General features: G+C 40.1%; 1 protein-coding gene across 1 annotated transcript in view; it reads right to left on the bottom strand.

The window, feature by feature from the left end:
- Positions 1-17,836: 17,836 nt before the first annotated feature.
- The window catches only part of drd2a (dopamine receptor D2a), a 44,788-nt gene continuing 44,126 nt past the window's right edge, over positions 17,837-18,498 (bottom strand). Inside the window, exon 8 of the mRNA XM_030744505.1 lies at positions 17,837-18,474. Coding sequence (XP_030600365.1) covers positions 18,278-18,474 — 197 coding nt within the window. The 3' untranslated portion in view covers positions 17,837-18,277. The remainder of the gene's footprint in view (positions 18,475-18,498) is intronic.

The raw sequence follows: 18,498 nt of genomic DNA on the forward strand, positions 1-18,498 counted from the left end.
TAACCCTGACACAACAGCCCAAGTATGTTATGAAAGCTACAATGTCTCAGGCCTATCTGGACAGGGGCTTACTTTTGCTGCTCCCACCTGATTAGCACAATCCCTCATACTGGAAAGGGTTCTACTCTCAGTATGAGAACCACCGTGCCACCTTCTGGCATTAAGAAAGTGCAGTCAGTTGAATTCAGGCATGGCAGAACATACGATGTGACTAGTTTGTTCTACTCTTTTTACATAGTTGCCTTGGAAACTATTTGTTCTTTTACAAAAGGAGGATAAGTACTTAAGAAGCTTCAGTAAAGTCAAGGAAAGTTATGCTTTGTTTTAATTTTATAAAGTTCATAGTGAAACGCTATCTGGTCTAGCTCTGAAGATGAAAACTCATTGCAAGGACAGAATAGTGAAAGGACAAGAGCACAGTGGGCACTCCACTCCAGGAAACAAGACAATACACAGTAACAATGAGTCTACGGTCAGGCAAGGAGGGCTAATGCACAGGCAGTTTATTCCCGTTCATCCAGGCAGTCAGGTTTCCTCAGCCAATCTCTCAGCAATCAAGGCACGAGCTGAGGCAGAAGCAGAATAAATGCCTCTGGATTATCTCAGCCACAATTTTATCCCCAAAGAGAGCTGTCATCCAAACCTCAATGTACACATCACAAAATATCTCATACAGAGGAAAATGTAAAGTGCATGGCATGAATAATTTGATGACTTCCCAGAACGTTATTTGTCATGGAAGGCTTCATTTCAAAATGCAACTAAAGAGCTCAACCTCTCCGCTCAAGAAGATGGATTCTATGATAAAATGGCCTGGTGTAGAGCTTGTAGTGCATGGAAGGAGAAATCATTCTGCATGTGTTCAACCCTAGAGCAGCACTTAACCTAGGCTGGCAAAAACTCCAAGAATGTTACAGAATGGGTTACCAAGAGTGGTGGAACACTCAGCAACAACGTCACCTTAAAGTTAAGAGTTTTGTGACCTTTTTTAAGAGAGAGAGTCTGCAAAAGCTTGTGGCTATCTCCCAGGACTGTCATATTTGGTCACAGCTAGAGGAGTAAATCCCCTTGTGGAAACGCTACCTCATTTTGCAGGAGAGGTGGGTTTTAAAATCAGTCCCGTGATAAAAAAAATGAGATGGGAAAAGGGAAAATGTATTTAATTCTTGATTAAACAGACAATAAGTGGGGTAATGAAAACTATGGGAAGTACAACTTCAAACTTTGTGAGTGAGGTTATGGATGGTAAAATAAACCTCCACTTCCAAATCTGATTGAATGTGGCATGATTCCTGATGACAGGAAAGTGATCCCATCTCCTGCAACGGCATGATGTCACCCCCACCTGCAGCGAATTGCAGATATAATTCCCCCTGAAGATCCAAATGCTCCCATCCCGCTGCCCGTGGGTAGAGATATCCTGTGGGTTTACAAGGTGAGGGAACAAATCAATGGCCCTCACAGTGTGCCTTATGCACAATTGCTATGTCTAGGATGGGTCACTGTGGGTGACACCTGCCTGGGGACAGCCCATAAGCTGTCAAATGTCAGTGCTCTGAAAACACATGCCCCGCACAATGGTCATGCATCATTTTTCAATCCATGTCCCAAAGAAATTGTGCTTAAGGAGTCTCATAATGACCCTACACTATTTTTAAACGCACTCCAGCCTTGCATTCACAAGGAGCATATTTTAATGGAAGCTTAGATAAGCTGGCGGGCAGCACGGTGGCGTGGTGGTTTGGACTATTGCCTCACAGCAAGAAGGCTGTGTGGAGTTCACATGTTGTCCCTGTGTCTGTGTGAGTTTTCTCCAGGGATTCAAGTTTCCTCCCACAGTCCAAAAACATAAACTTACAGTGGCTTGCAAAAGTATTCAAACCCCTTGAACTTTTCCATATTTTGTCACATTACAACCACAAACATAAATATATTTCACTGGAATTTAATGTGAAAGACCAACACAAAGTGGTATACAATTGTGAAGTGGAAAAAACTTTTTACAAATAAAAAACTGAAAAGTGCGGTGTGCAAAAGTATTCAGCCCCCCCTGAGTCAATACTTTGTGGAACCACCTTTTGCTGCAGTTACAGCTGCAAGTCTTTTAGCGTATGTCTCCACCAGCTTTGCACATCTAGTGACTGAAATTTTTGCCCATTCTTCTTTGCAAAACAGCTCAAGCTCAGTCAGATTAGATGGAGAGCATTTGTGAACAGCAGTTTTCAGATCTTGCTACAAATTCTCGATTGGGTTTAGGTCTGGACTTTGACTGGGCCATTCTAACACATGAATATGTTTGGTTTTAAACCATTCCATTGTAGCCCTGGCTTTATGTTTAGGGTCATTGTCCTGCTGGAAGGTGAACCTCCGCCCCAGTCTCAAGTCTTTTGCAGACTCAACAGGTTTTCTTCCAAGATTGCCCTGTATTTGGCTCCATCCATCTTCCCATCAACTCTGACCAACTTCTCTGTCCCTGCTGAAGAGAAGCAGCCCCAGAGCATGATGATGCTGCCACCACCATATTTGACAGTGGAGATGGTGTGTTCAGAGTGATGTGCAGTGTTAATTCTCTGCCACACATAGCGTTTTGCATTTTGGCCAAAAAGTTCAATTTTGGTCTCATCTGACCAAAGCACCTTGTTCCACATGTTTGCTGTGTCTTTTAACAATGGCTTTCTTCTTGCCACTCTTCCATAAAGACCACATTTGTACAGTGCATGACTAATAGTTGTCCTGTGGACAGATTCCCCCACCTGAGCTGTGGATCTCTGCATTTCGTCCAGAGTCACCATGGGCCTCTTGGCTGCATCTCTGGTCAGTGCTCTCCTTGTTCGGCCTGTAAGTTTAGGTGGACGGCCTTGTCTTGGTAGGTTTACAGTTGTGCCATACTCTTTCCATTTCCAGATAATGGATTGAACAGTGCTCCGTGAGATGTTCAAAGCTTGGGAAATCTTTTTATAGCCTAAGCCTGTTTACTCCCCAGTATTCTCTTAACCAACCTCTGAGGCCGCCACGAAGCAGCTGTATTTGTACTGAGATTAGATTACACACAGGTGGACTCTTTTTAGTCATTAGCAGTCATCAGGCAACTTCTGAATGCAATTGGTTGCACTCAGAGAAAAGGGGGCTGAATACTTTTGCAAGCCACTGTAGCTCTATTTTCTGCTGCTTAAATTGTAGAGGGTGACTCTGCCTCTGCTGCTGCTGCTGTGAGGTTCACTGTGCTTTGTTGATGAACTGAAGTCAAGATGTAACCCAATATTTCACAAGCTATCTTGGCTGATTTCCACCCCTTACACTGACAGGGTACTGTTTTTACTGTCTTTATACTAGACAGTATACAGGTGGTATAAAGGTGGAATTCAGTGAATGAATCTAAGCATAATCTGCTTAAATTCAAATTCATCTTGATGTGACCTAACTATGACCATGGACACCACAGCCACTGTGCACAGTCTAACACAGAGCTTTACTGTAAATTGACCACAGTATGACAGGCTAACATGTTTATCCTGCACTAAACTGCAGAGTATTTTCATGCAACCTTTGAATCTCACAGTTTGTGTACCTCAGTTTGTTTTGCAGGATGTTTCACAATATGAAAAACTTCTAAAAACTTCACATCATATACAGATCCAATATCTGATTAAAAAATGAGGACATTACATATAAGCTTTAAATTTCCAGTTTATCAAATGTACACTGAGCAGTGTTCACATTTAAATATAACTTCTCTTCTTCCTCTCTTGCTGTGTCTTTCGTACATCTTTCTCCATCTCCGAGTGAAGTTATCGCTCATTCTTTTCTTTCCCTGGGAAATACAGCAGCTTTACCTTTAGTTAGCAGACACACTGTGACAAACTGCACGCAAACAGTTTGTGTGTTTGCTGATATTTGTTGTACTAAAAAAGTTGTGTTTGACTTTGACCCAGCTGAACTGTACACTAAACTGTGGAAGCAAGTATTCAGTCTTGCAGATGCTTTTTTGGAAACATCAGAGGAGAGAATGCCTTGTCACTTTCCAGAGTCAAAGAAAAGAGACAGATGAGAAGCTAAACAGCAGTGTTGGAGATGTTGATGATGATGATGTTTACTTACTGTAAAGACACCCAAATGCACAAAAATGACTGGTCCATCAGACATGTTGTAAACACATTTAAGCAAAGTCTGCAAAACTGAAGCAGAAACAGTGAAAGATGGAACTGTAAAAGTGCTTCTAAGGCACATTATAGAGGTGGTTGTACTTGCACCAGAAGGACAGTAGAAATTATGTTTTTGGTACACAGTCCTATTTTTGTGTTACAAATGTGAATATGTTGAGTGACACAATTGTGTCACATGGTGAGTGTCGTACTCTCAGTGCAGCCGTCTGGCATAAGAGCACATGGCATGACTCGCTACTACTACTACTATTACTACTATGAATTATTCTTTTACGTTGTTGCCTTAGAAACTGTTTGTCCTTTAATTTAATTTTTTTTAAAGAGAACAATTACTTATGAGAAGCTTTAATAAAGTAAAGAAAAGCTACACCTTACTTTTATTGGTGTTCATAGTGTGAGCTTTCTGTCTAGCTTTCAAGATAGAAACTCATTGCAAGGACTGCCACTGTCCTGGCCTGATTTTGTAGTATTTTGAGTTTTTTCTAGCCTTGTTTATTTAAATATTATATTGAAATATATTTATTATTTCTTGTATATTTTCATTTTAAGTATATTTAATTTTGTCATCAGTTCCTAGTGCTTTACTTCCTTCCTCAGTGTTCCTTCCTCACGTGACAGCTCCCCTGTGTTAAGTTTATTCATATGTGTGTCTTCTCCATTTAGTCATCACACTTCCTTTTTTACTTTGACAGTCTGTGTTCCATGGGCTTTGCTGGAAATTTTGCTTCCTGTGTCTCATCTGCTGTGATTCAGTTCAACTGTGTCTCATTCCTCCCAGTTGTCTCCAATTACCCTAACCTAACCACCCTTGTGTGTATTTATTGTCTCAGTCTATTTATCTCTTGTAAGAGTATCAATTTACCTTTCCTTGTGGTCTCCTAGTTCCACTAGTCCCTAGTTCTGCATAAGTTTACAGTTTTCAGTTTCCCTTGTGTACCTTATGTTTCGAGTTTTTCATCTTCCAAAATAAAGCTGCTCACCTTTTGTTATCTCTGCCTGCCTGAGTGTCTGCATTTGGATCCTTATCTCCACTATACTTATGACAAGGACAGAATAAAAACAATAGATCTATGCGAAGTCTAGAAGTCTGATCTAGTTTGCTAAATAATACATTTGATGTACAGCAGACAGTGTCTGCAATGCTCTGTTCCAATGTGAATTGTATCTCTTGTTTTGAGAAAGCCCATAAAACTGACCTCAAAGATAAAGGAAAAAGTTACAAATGTCAAAATGAGACTAGACGATTCTTTCTTATCAGTCAAATGACCCAACAACTTTACCAGATTATTTAGTGACTGGATTTTTGAATCGACCTTGCATAATACATTTATCTGGGTCATTAGAGGGAGAGACCTCCACCTACCTCAGTCTTATGCAATTTGGATCAAATTCTTTTGTTTATATATATATATATATATATATATATATATATATATATATATATATATATATATATATATATATATATATATATATATATATATATATATATATATCATACTTGGAGGATTATCTGCAGGAGAGCACAGGGAATTTCCTGACAGAATAGGCAAATAGAAAAACCTCATCAGACCCTTTTGCCAGTACACAATAAGGACCAAGTCCACACATTTCCACCAAAAAAACAGTGCTGCTGATGGCAAAAAGCTGCCACCCAACTAAACTGCTGGACTGACTGACATGAATGGCTGAAGGAGGGACAACTGCAAGGACTTCACCAATGGGTCACAGATGATCTGTTCTGAAACATTCCATCTTGTGTTTTTAGTCATCCTATTGAATTATATATGAAATGTTAAACACTAAAATTTGAAAATATACTACCTCAGAGAAATTTTAACTCCGTTATTGCTAAAGGATCATCAAGTTCACCTTGTGAAGCAGTAATCACTGGCATATGTGGTTGTGCTTGAGATCACCCTCACATGTGTTCAGACATGCATTCTTAATCTCAATACCCCAAATCCTATGTCGCCTGCCCTGAAAAGCTAAGGACAATGAAACCCTATCAGCTAGATTTTATCCCCCGGCACAACATTGCAGCCACCATTTGAAATATCTTTTCTCCGTCTATCTACCAAACCTGTAGATATAGCTCCTTCTTTAGTGTCCAGCGTCACACACAACTCGCTATAAACCTTTTGCTTTTCCTTTGCCACCTCTCATTTCCAGACATCTAGCCTCCCAGTACTCCTCTCTACTTTCTTCATCTCCCTGACTATCCTACTTTTTCTTTGTTAACTTTTTTCTTTTGAATACTTTCCTATACTTCCTCATTCCACCACCAAGTCTTACTGTCTTCATTCCTCTGTCCAGAGGATACACCAAATACACAGCACTGACATAGGGGGCAAAGGCACAGGCAAAATTAATTCATTCATTCACTCATGACCCTGTCGGTCACTTTCGTCACCTCTGCAGCACTATTCACATACTCTTCCTTCAAGATAACCCCTACTCCATTTCTCTTCCTATTGACACCATTGTAGAACATTTTTAAACCACCTCCAATGTGCCTGGCTTTGCCTCCCTTCCACCTTGAGGCAGCACACACAACATATCTACCTTCCTTTTCTCAATCAATGCAACTAAATCTCTCCCTTTTACCAGTCATAGTTCCTACATTTGAAGTCCCTACTCTTACCTCCACATCCCTTTCAATCCTTCTCTTTTGCTGCCTCTGAACACACCTTCACCCATTTCCTCTTCCTTTGTCTTCGGTCAACAGTAGCAAAGTTTTCACCAGCACGCTATTGGCCAACAGCACCAGAGATGGCCCTGATTAATCTGGTATGCAAATCTCATTCTTCACAATCTGTTTGTTTGATTTGGGAAAGATTTTTATGCCGGACACCCTGATGTAATTATCCCCATTCATCCAGGCTTAGTACCTGCACTAGGAGTACACTGGCTTGTGGCATTCCTGTGGCTGGGCTGAACTGAAAACACCCTTTAACTCTGTGTCAGCCTGTCCACTATGCTAATGCTTGCTTTAGGCTGAAGCTACAACAAAAACATGCGCAAGAAACTATATTTGTGCTCTGTGTAAAATTACACGCGTTTATATTTCATCTTTATATCTCTAGCAGGATTAGAGCAAAGGCATTTGTAAAGGTATTTCTAAGTATTTATCTTTCCCAGAAGGTATTCTGTACCAGTTTTCCTCAGTACACACATGGCCTTTGAAGCCTGAGCAGAGAATAAATGCTACTAATGGTTCATAGGTCAGCAGGAATCACTCCACAGGACTCATTTCATGGGTATTAGGAGATTTTAATAATGTAGGAACTCTATCATTATTCAGCCATTTACAATTTTCCTTATTGTTAGTCTGCACAACAACAGTTATGTCTGAATCCTACTTCTCCGACCACTGGGGCTGTTTTTGCACGTGCCTGTCATTTATTCCTGCAAAGATAGAAAATGTACTGAGGTCGTGAGGGAAAACACACACTGGTGATTTAAGAAGTAAAAGGGGGACAGACTCTCTTCAGAGGCTCCATGGTACAGCATTGCACTTAATGCACAGCTGACCATCAGTCTCATTCAGTTTATCACTGACTTACTGCAAAATAAGATATATGTTGTGTAAAACCATATCGTTAACCACCTTGGTCATGTGACAAGATAAATGCAGTACTGAGAAGACTGTCCAGGACTGGAGAGGGTGTATGGATCTATTCTTCCTATTGTATATATCTGTGTTGAGTAAGACTAGGTACAATGGTGCTTCAGTATATCAGTAATTCTTGAACTGGAGCCCTAAGGGGGTAGAGAAGGAATGACATTGAGGTGGGCTGTCCAACATTAAGACATTTTCCCCACTGATATCAGAAATCAGAAATTTAATCAGAGACCTGGTGGTGCCCTGCGGCAATAATAAAAAAATAGGGATCAAAACCATAGTTGTTCATAAAATGACAAAAAAAATAATAAATGTAAAAAGATTTCCTTGTGAGTAATGCCCATTTAAGATGCCTATATTGGTGGCTGTGTGGCTGTCTCATTCCTGAGTCTGTCAGTGTGATTTTGTTAATCTTGCATTGTGGCCTCTCTGTTTAATATTCTCCAGTAAATTTTCAAAGTTCTCAGTTCAGATATATGACAGATATATATGGCAATTATGTAACAATATTTTAGTTACATCAATATGCACCACAAATCTAACACAGAGATCTAAAAGGTATTTTGTTAGTCCCGTATATGTTTGGATACTCACCATTTTTATATTTTAGCTTGATACCAAAACAATTTGCAGTTATTTGATATTCATTTTTATACACAGTCCACTGGGATCATGACACCAGGTGTAACTGAGTTTAGGGTTTTCAGAGAATATATATTTGAGTTTTGGTTTTATTTTTGAAGTTTTTGATTCCTGTTTTTAGTTATTCTAAATGTGAATTTGGTTTCTTGTGGTATTGTTAAGTCTCTGATTTCTGTCTTTAGTGCAGGACTTTGCTAGTGAGACATTTCCATTTTGCCATCCTGTGTTTAGGTTGATGATGTAATCAATATTTTCATGTTATCTTTGTGAGTTGGTTAAGGTTCTGGTTTCTGTCTAGTTTTCATGGGGTCATGTTTGCCTGATTATGACTTACTATTCTAGTAGTAGCTGTAAGTTCTTGGACTTTATTTATTTTCCTATTCCTTCCTCTGTTTTATCTCTCTATGTTCTCCCACTTCACTGATGTTTCAGAGCGTCTTTGTGTTGCAGTTTATTTCCTGATAACTAGTTTCCCCATGTATCTTGTTTTGAACAGTCTTCCCTTTTTCCTTTGTCGTGGTACCCTCAGTCACTGAACAAATGGCATTCAAAAGCCAAAGGCTAAAGAGCATCTGTTTTTTCTTACTGCCATAGCATATTAAAATATGTATTTGGGAGTGCTGAAGTCCTTATTAATAGCTGAGCTGCCCTCAGTGTCTTCTATGCTACTCTCTTTACTATGTGTTTCTTACTATGTCCTAGTTCATTGGATTATGGTTTTATTTGGATGTTAGTGTCTTGTTTGAAACTTTGATCAGCCACAATAAAACCCCGCTTTTTGTTTCAAATTCTGCCTGCAGTGTTTTGCATTTGGTTTCTCCGTTCCTGCAATCTACACACTGATCACGACACCCCTATTTTCACAGGCAATTCCCTCAAAAGCTGTTTCATGGAGAGGTTTCTGTATTATTTCTTCATAAAGAACCCACAAGGGGCCTTCAAAGGAGCTCTCAGTGTAAGTGAAAGAGGCTATCCTTAGGCTCCAAAACAAAACTATAAAACAAAAATACAATGGAAATATTAATTAACAGTCAGATACATTTTAGAAGAAAAAAGAAAACCACTAGAACAAAATAAGTTTTGCGCATCCAGAAAGGACAAAAGTGGTGGATGATGGTGGGACCATTAACATGGTAAAGAAAAATCATGGAAATTGTGTTTTCTTGTCACTGTTTGGCTGTATTGTGCAAACTAATGAGAATAAAAATCTATTGGGAATGACAAATGTGACCTTGATCTTGACCTTTAACACAATTTGGGCAAAGACCCATTAGGTGGTCATTGTGTGCAAGTTTGATTACTGTAGGTGGAGTAGCAGTTTTTGAGGATTGTAGACAGACAGATTAACAGAAGGTATGACCTCAATGATCCTTCGGCCAGATGAGCTAAAAACTAAAAGCAGAAAGATGCATAAACAAAAACCTATTCTTTGTGAGACTCATGGGTTTCAGATTTCAGGTAGACTTTGCCTCTAATGGATTCTCAACCAAATATTAAAAATGCTTTGTAGAGATATCTGAGGCCCCGAAAAGATGGAACTCTGTATAAATACTAGGGATCGGTATCGGGTCCGATACTGGCCTAATTTACTGGATCGGATATCGGAAAGAAATAAAAAATGCAATCCGATCCGACCCACATTAGCTGTATTGCAGTTTTCGGTCGTCTTCTTCTTCTTGTGGGTCTGCGGTTGAACAAACCAGCTTAGAGCTGCATTACCGCCACCTACTGGAATGGAGTGGATCAGGAGTTAGAAAAAACCCTCAGATTCTATGAAGTTCTCCGTCGCTGCGACAGATTCCCTTTGACACTGAGTGGATCATCGCTGACATGTTTTTCCACGCTTCCACCGCTCTCTGCGTGTTTGTGTGTTGTGCTCGCTGTGCTGAGAATCAGCTGTTATTTCTTTCTCTACGTCAGCTCCCGGACATACTGCTAGCGAGCGCAGCTATTAGCACTGGTGACCGTCCGGTACCGGTGTTACGTCGAGCCGCGTTTCCCCATCAGATACGGTTTCCCCAGCGTCTCTGCGCCGCCCACGCGGCAAAAAACGCGCGTGCTTGTTCAGCGCTCGTAACCAGCGCACCGTGCTTGCGCCGCAAGAAAACTACGGACACCGTGAAAGCTCAAACAACGTGTTTCGGCGAAGTTGTCCCACTTTTTGCAAATGCGCTCCCATCAGATACGTGCGCTCTCTCTCTCTCTATGTTTAGATGTTTATCGATAGATAGATAGATAGATACTCCATATAGCCCATGCGGATAGCTCTATATAACCCAAAACTGGGTAAACACATCTTGATAGCCTAATAACAGCCATCAGAAACCGTTCCCCCTGTGTTAATCTGGGGGAACGCATCCTGAAGGCTCAGTGACAGCCATCAGAAACCGTTCCCCCTGTGTAAAACTGGGGGAACGCATTCTGATGGCCCACGGACAGCCATCAGATACCGTTCCCCCTGTTTTAAACTGGGGGAACGTTTCCTGATGGCTGTCCCTGGGCCATCAGGAAACGTTCCCCCAGATTAACACAGGGGGAACGGTTTCTGATGGCTGTTATTAGGCTATCAAGATGTGTTCACCCAGTTTTGGGTTATATAGAGCTATCCGCATGGGCTATATGGAGTATCTATCTATCTATCTATCGATAAACATCTAAACATAGAGAGAGAGAGCGCACGTATCTGATGGGAGCGCATTTGCAAAAAGTGGGACAACTTCGCCGAAACACGTTGTTTGAGCTTTCACGGTGTCCGTAGTTCTCTTGCGGCTCAAGCACGGCGGTGTGGTTACGAGCGCTGAACAAGCACGCGCGATTTTTGCCGCGTGGGCGGCGCAGAGACGCTGGGGAAACCGTATCTGATGGGGAAACGCGGCTCGACGTAACACCGGAAGGACCTCTTCTCCGTCAAAATATTTTTTATACTTTAATCCCTGATTAGTGACTAAATATAGACCTGCGGTAGAAACGTATTTAGGAGAATGCTTGTGAATATAAAGTATTACAAGATTGCGCTCACGCAGCCCCTAGTTTTTCAACATAAACACTGATGACGCAACAGCAGCAGTCAGCTGATTTACGTGCAGTCTGTCTGCACAAGCAAAGAGGCGGAGCCGGTGAGCTCAGATGGAGTGGACTACATGTTTTTCTAGTGTCCAAATGAAGCTTTTCCCTCTGTAACCTCCATTAAACCTTTACTGTGAAACAGCTGGAGGTCCTTCATCAACCACCTGATCAGTAATTGAAGAAAAGAGAACTTTGTAGCTGCTCCATCCACCCTGTTTGTTTCACACAGGGAAAAACTGCAGTACGGAAGTTAAAATATGCAGATGAACTGTTAATACGAAAAAAGTATTTCTTATCCAGTTACTCGGGTAATCGATGGAATAATCAATAAAATACTCGATTGCTAAAATAATTAATAGTTGCAGCCCTAATGAAATTTGCAACATACTATAAGCCAATGCATCACCTTCTCACATAGGAGCAACAGGATTCAGGTGATAGAGCGATTGTTGTAAGTAAGTAAAGTTTATTTATATAGTGCTTTACACAGACAAAAAGTCACAAAGTGCTGTACAATAATTAAAACACAATGTCCAAAAAACCCCCAAAAAACAGATAAAACACCATGTTAAAATCAGTGACGTGCAGTCAGGGGAGGCAGGTGAGGCACGGCCTCACCTGTCATCGTGGAAATATAAAATTAAAAAATAAATTAAATGGTTATATTCATTCAGTGATTTGTATTTTAAAGTTCTTTTCCATTTAACTACACCATTTTTAGATTAGTTTTTTTCAAAATCGCTGAATTTTCGCATTTGCCGGTCAAATACTAAGAGACGAACGGTGAGGCACCAGCCCGGCGAGCCGCACCACGGATTGCGCAATCCGTGGTGCGGCTCAGTATAGTCATTGCCAATGACTACTAACTGTGCTGGCATGCTATGCAGTGAGACCGGATTACTTTCCCTTTGCATGTGGCAATTAAAATGTTCTAACACTTTTACTATATGAACTAAATTTCTATATTTTAGCTGGTGTATATAATGCACAGTTTTTTTTGTTGTTTTTTTCATTAACAACTGTATGTGTGTAATGCATTCTTGTGTTGAGCGATCATGAAACTGCTGCGAAGAGACACTAGGTGAGGCACGCAGTTCTCGTGCCTCATGGTAGGGGGCGCTGGTGATCCCAGGGACTCTACGACTCCTCGGCGGCAAGCTACCATAAACAGTTAGCAAGGCCAGTTAGTTTTTCCTGTTGCTTGGCCTTATGTTCAACATGGAAGATTACATAACTCAACTGAAAGAATTTTCTAAACTGGACTTTCAATCGAAGCAGAAGATAATAATTAAAGGAAGACCAACACCGGAGCTAAAAGGTTTGCTTCAGACTATGTTAATGTTAAACAAAACAACTGTTGCCAATCAAATGGTGAATAAGCTATATGTTTGTAAATCTGATGTGATGACGTCAGTGCCTCACCAGTCACGACCCTCACCGCACGTCACTGGTTAAAATGTAACATTACCATATTAAAAGAAAAAGAATAAAAATAAAGTCAACAGAAAGTCTGGTTAAACAGAACAGTTTTCAGCTGTTTTTTAAAAGACTCCACAGAGTCAGCTAAATGGAGATGGAGTGGTAAACAGTTCCAGAGCTTTGGTGCCACTGCCTGAAAAGCTCTGCCCCCCAGTCCTTAGTCTTGTATGTGGGACAACTAAAAGATTTTGATTTTGTTGTGTGAGAGACTGTTGACTTACCTAAAATTGATCCAGGCATTTAAAAACAATTTTTAAAAATAATAATACAAAAAAGATCGGATTTGTATCGGTATCGGCGATAGCCAAATTTAAAATATTGGTATCGGACATAAAAAAGTGGTATCGTGCCATCCCTAATAAATACAGCTGTAATTCCTCAGTGATTAATGTGATATTTTTTGGTCAACCCCTGAAATTAAATTTTGCACTTTAACCCCAGATATCACAGATGTAGATATGCATATAATTAAAACTTACACATTTGTAAACAGCCAAACTAATAAATAAATAAATAACTGAGTGCTTCAAGGCTTTAGACTCAAGGCTAGTTCCAGTAGCTGCATGCACTGCATGATTTTGGGTCAGTGAAAGGCAATAATTACCCTTATAAAATAAAATACTTAAACAGTATATCTGACAATTAAAATGATTCAGTAGAATTTATAATGATAAAACCAGTGTCGCCACAAAGAGTATGTCAGACGTACTGGACTGTTTGTGTAGTACGTATAAGAACTACTCCCAAAAGATTTTATTATGGGACTACAGAAGATCCACATTTAGCTAAAAAAAAAATGCACAATATAATTCTAAACTTTAACCTATAAGCAGACAATACACAACAGCAAGCCTGTGTCCTATGTCACCACTCTTCTATAAGAACTTTGCTCAGGGGGGAAAATAAAATCCAAATGTCCCAAGAGATGGTACAAGTCAATTAAGGTGTGTCACCAAGCATGTGACATAATTCAGCTGCTGCCTGAAGGAATTCGGTGAAACTGACGAAACATCCTCTTTACTGGTTCTGCTCTTGTGTGATGAAGAAACAAGGAAACGTAACGAGATAAAGTCTGGAGCGGCAGTCACGAATTTGCAAAAGTTTGTATTCTGTGTGTTTTTGTTGCTGGTGGTTATGATAGACCAGTAAATAAAGGTCAAGTACTACTGATTGACTGCTAAGGACTACTGTTATAAAATATTGTAATCCTTATTATGCTCTTTAAAAAAGACCATGCTAATAGAGAGCCAGTTGAGTTTAGCTGGCAGTGAAGCACAGAAGGCAAAAAGCACAGGGAACTACACCCAGCACTTATTTCCTGGTTCAAAATCGATCACCACACAATTTTCCACAGTTTCTAACTGTCTCTCAGCAGTGCATTTGCCATGTAGCTCTGTCCTGTGGGCATTTGATCAAAATGAATGTTAGCTGCATTACCTGTGTAGGTACTAACAGATTTTGAAAACATTAAAAAAAACAAAAAACAAACCGCTGGGTTTTCGGAGTTAAATGGAGTTAAATTCAAAGGCTAGTATTACCCAATGCTTTAGTTGTTTTCACAGTTTCTTCTTCAGATATTGGGTTTAGATATTTTATGATACAGATAAGAAACACATGTATAACTATCATTTTAACTGGCAATTTATTGATTTAAAGCCAGTACAATATGCAGTTAAATGTCAACTCCTAAGAATAAAATCAAGTATGAAAAATCACTGCCTTCCACACTGTAGCTGATCATCTACATCCCAAGAAAAGGTTTAGTTTTCTGAGATGACATGACAACAAAAGCAGGCGAAAGCTGCATTTCCAGAGCATTGAGTATTCAAGGTGCAACTGCAGACACAAGTGATGAATTGCCTTGAAAAGGAAGTATTTTTTCATTCTGTTGCCTTAGTCAGACTTGGGGATTGTTAACAGCAGTAGAATATCTTTAATATATTGTGTTTTTTTCTGGCTCATGCCCTTGTTTTTTTTTTTTTTTCTAAAATGATGTAACGCTAGACTGTCTTTGGGCTGACTTTGGTCATAACAAAGACTGATGTTAAGCTTGAACAAAAGTGTAACTGATGTCAGTTACTCATGAGAGCAAAGACTGCATTTCACAGCCACAACAAAGGATTTATGACATCCCCTGCTTGACCAAGACATGGTGCCATCCATCCACTGGCACTGTATTCTCACTCCTTTACCCACACACAACACACAGAAAGCTTTATTTGAAATGTTTATTTTCACTTGTCAGTTTTTCACACGTAGATACCATTGGTTAGTGGCCAACCATGGTTCTCACAAATATTCTGTTTAAAAAAAAAAAAAAAATTCCAAAATTATTTTGGTACCACAAGTACAGAGGTATCAAACTGACTCGGAAGTGTGCTGTTAAATAAATAAACATGAATTACAACAATCAAAAGACTAAAGTACAGTAATATTTGATAAATTCAGTCAGTATTTATTGTGACAGCAGAAGCTGCAGTGTTGTAACTTCTCAGTTTAGGCCTTTGATCTTATCGTCAGATCTGAACTCCCTTTCCCCGCCTGTTCATTGTGACTGTGGCTATTTAATCAGCGGCATACATCTGAGTCAGTCTGGTACTTCTGTGTATGTGTGTGTGGACTGCACAAGAAAATTAAAGGAACATTTTTTAATCAGAGTATAGGATCAAGTCAATTAAACTTCTGGGTTATTGATCTGGTCAGTTAAGTAGCAGAGGGGGTTGTTAATCAGTTTCAGCTGCTTTGGTGTTAATGAAATTAGCAACAGTTGCACTAGAGGGGCAACAGTGAAACAACTCCCAAAACAGGAATGACTTTACAGGTGGAGGCCACTGACATTTTTCCCTCTTCATCTTTTCTGACTGTTTTTCTCTAGTTTTACAGTTGGCTACGGTCAGTGTCACTACTGGTAGCATGAGGTGATACCTGGACCCTACAGAAGTTGCACAGGTGGTCCAACTCCTCCAGGGTGGTGCATCAATGTGTCACCACCAGAAGATTTGTTGTGTCTTCCAGCATAGTCTCAAGAGCATGGAGGAGATTCAAGCAGACATCCAGTTACTCTAGGAGAGCTGAGCAGGGCCGTAGAAGGTCTTACCCGTCAGCAGGACCTTTATCTACTCCTTTGTGCAAGGAGGAACAGGATGAGGACTACCAGAGCCCTACACAATGACCTCCAGCAGGCCACTGGTGTGAATGTCTGTAAATAAATAATCAGAAACAGACTTCATGAGGGTGACCTTAGGGCCCAACGTCCTCTAGTGGGCCCTGTGCTCACTGCCCAGCACCGTGGAGCCCAATTTGCATTTGCTATAGAATACCAGAACTGGCACTCTATGCTTTTCACTGATGAGAGCAGGTTCACCCTGAGCACATTTGACAGACATGAAAGGGTCTGGAGAAGCCGTGGAGAACGTTGTGCTGCCTTTAACATCATTCAGCATGACCGGCTTGGTGGTGGGTTAGTGATGGTCTATGGAGGCATATCCATGGAGGGATGCACAGACCTCTACAGGCAAGGCAACAGCACCTGGACTGCCTTTAGGTATTGGGATGAAATCCTTAGATCCATTGTAAGACCCTACACTGGTGCAGTGGGTCCTGGGTTCCTCCTGGTGCACGACAATGCCTGGCCTCATGTGGCGAAGGTATGCAGGCAGTTCCTAAAGGATGAAGGAATTAGAATTCATACCACTGACTTGCCCCACTCTGATCTAAGTCCAACAGAACACCTTTATGTTTTTAGTCAATCCGACAGCACTAGGTTGCACCTCAGACTGTCCAGGAGCTCAGTGATGCCCTGGTCCAGATCTGGGAGAAGATCCCTCAGTACACCATCCCTGATCTCATTAGGAGCATGCTCTGACATTGTCAGGCATGCATACAAGCACGTGGGGGAAAAATATAAAATACTGAGTATCATTTTGAGTTGTTGCAATCAAATTTAGGCAAACTAGAGAAACCTGCCGCATAATTTTTTTCACTTTGATTTTCAGGGTGTTTTTGAATTCAGCCCTCTGTCGGTTGATAATTTTCATTTCCATCAAATGATGTTGCATCCTTTCATTCCTAACACATTACCCAGTCCATATTCGTACAGATATCCAGCATGACTTTTTTTTTCTTCCCCATATTGAGATGTGATGTGCTTTCAAAGTGTTCCTTGAATTTTTTTGAGCAGTGTATATATAAACAAGATCATCACTCCAAACACTGTAGATGTATTAGATGTATTGCGGTAGCTATTATTTCAGTTTCACCTCATTCTTGCTCAGAAAAGCCCCCCAGGGAGTGGCTGCAGGGGTTGGGTTGCACACATCCGCATGATCATACCTGGAAGCTGCAAAGTCCACATATCAGTCATTAGTTTCAATGGAACAAGTCCACTGCAGCAGAGCTTGGTGCTGCTTCCAGTAAACAACATTACTCAGAATGCAGACCAGTCCTAGGAATAACAGAGAAGCTTTTGAATAATGACAAATCATTTATGTGTATTTGTATACACACAGTAAGTGCTGATATTCACGTGGCACTTGATACCGCATCTTAACTTCATTTATTAGAGATCTTTTGCAATTTTTTTTTTTTTTTTTTGTTAAACATGCATTTCAAGTAGAGGAGCAGTGTAGCATGCATCACATTTCCATTGCAGCCATATAATCAAAATAAATGTATTAAGAAAAACTATGTACAGCAAATAATAGCAATAGTAATAATAATAGATATTTATTTATAAAATTGCTAAAATTCAGATTTTGGCATTGCCACATCATACAGCAAGTAAATTATATTGTGCCTTTCAGACACTTTCTAATCAGTGAAATTTTTCACTTTTTAACACTGCAATGAACACTGACTTGATATTTTTATTTGCAGAAAATTTCTATGAACAAAACATAAAATGCACATACAGGAAATAGCAACTTGCATGTGTGTGGTATACACAGATGGCTCCTTACATGACAAGCACAACAATGACATGTTACTTTTTTCCCCTCCATAAAACAGGTAATTGTTACAGACATTTCTTGTTTTACATTCAGTGATTTGGAGAACGGGACTCCACACAAAATTTAACATATAGATCCAAGACGCCTTTCAAGACAAAACAGCCAGTTTTTTTTTTTTTGTTTGTTTTGTTGTTTTTTTGTTTTTCCCAGTCACTCAACTCCATTGTGTTAAAAGACCAGATCGCATTTTCCCCATGTGGTGCATTTTCCTTAACAGGATGAGGTATTTGCCACAGGATATGCTTTCATTCACCACTTCTGTCTCAGTCTGATCAGATAAGTGATGTTGCAGCTCAGCAGTGCAAGATCTTAATGAATGCCTTTCGGAACTCAACGTTAAAGGTAGTGTATATGATGGGATTTACAGCACTATTCACATAGCCCAGCCAGGTGAATGCATTATACATCTCAGCAGGAACCTTGCATTTGGTGCAGTGGGTGTTCAAGATGTGTGTGATGAAAAACGGCAGCCAGCATATAATGAATACACCTGAGGAAATAAAAAAAATAAAAA

The sequence above is a fragment of the Archocentrus centrarchus genome, chromosome 13 (assembly GCF_007364275.1).
Source record: "Archocentrus centrarchus isolate MPI-CPG fArcCen1 chromosome 13, fArcCen1, whole genome shotgun sequence".
NCBI classification, from domain to species: Eukaryota; Metazoa; Chordata; class Actinopteri; order Cichliformes; family Cichlidae; genus Archocentrus; species Archocentrus centrarchus.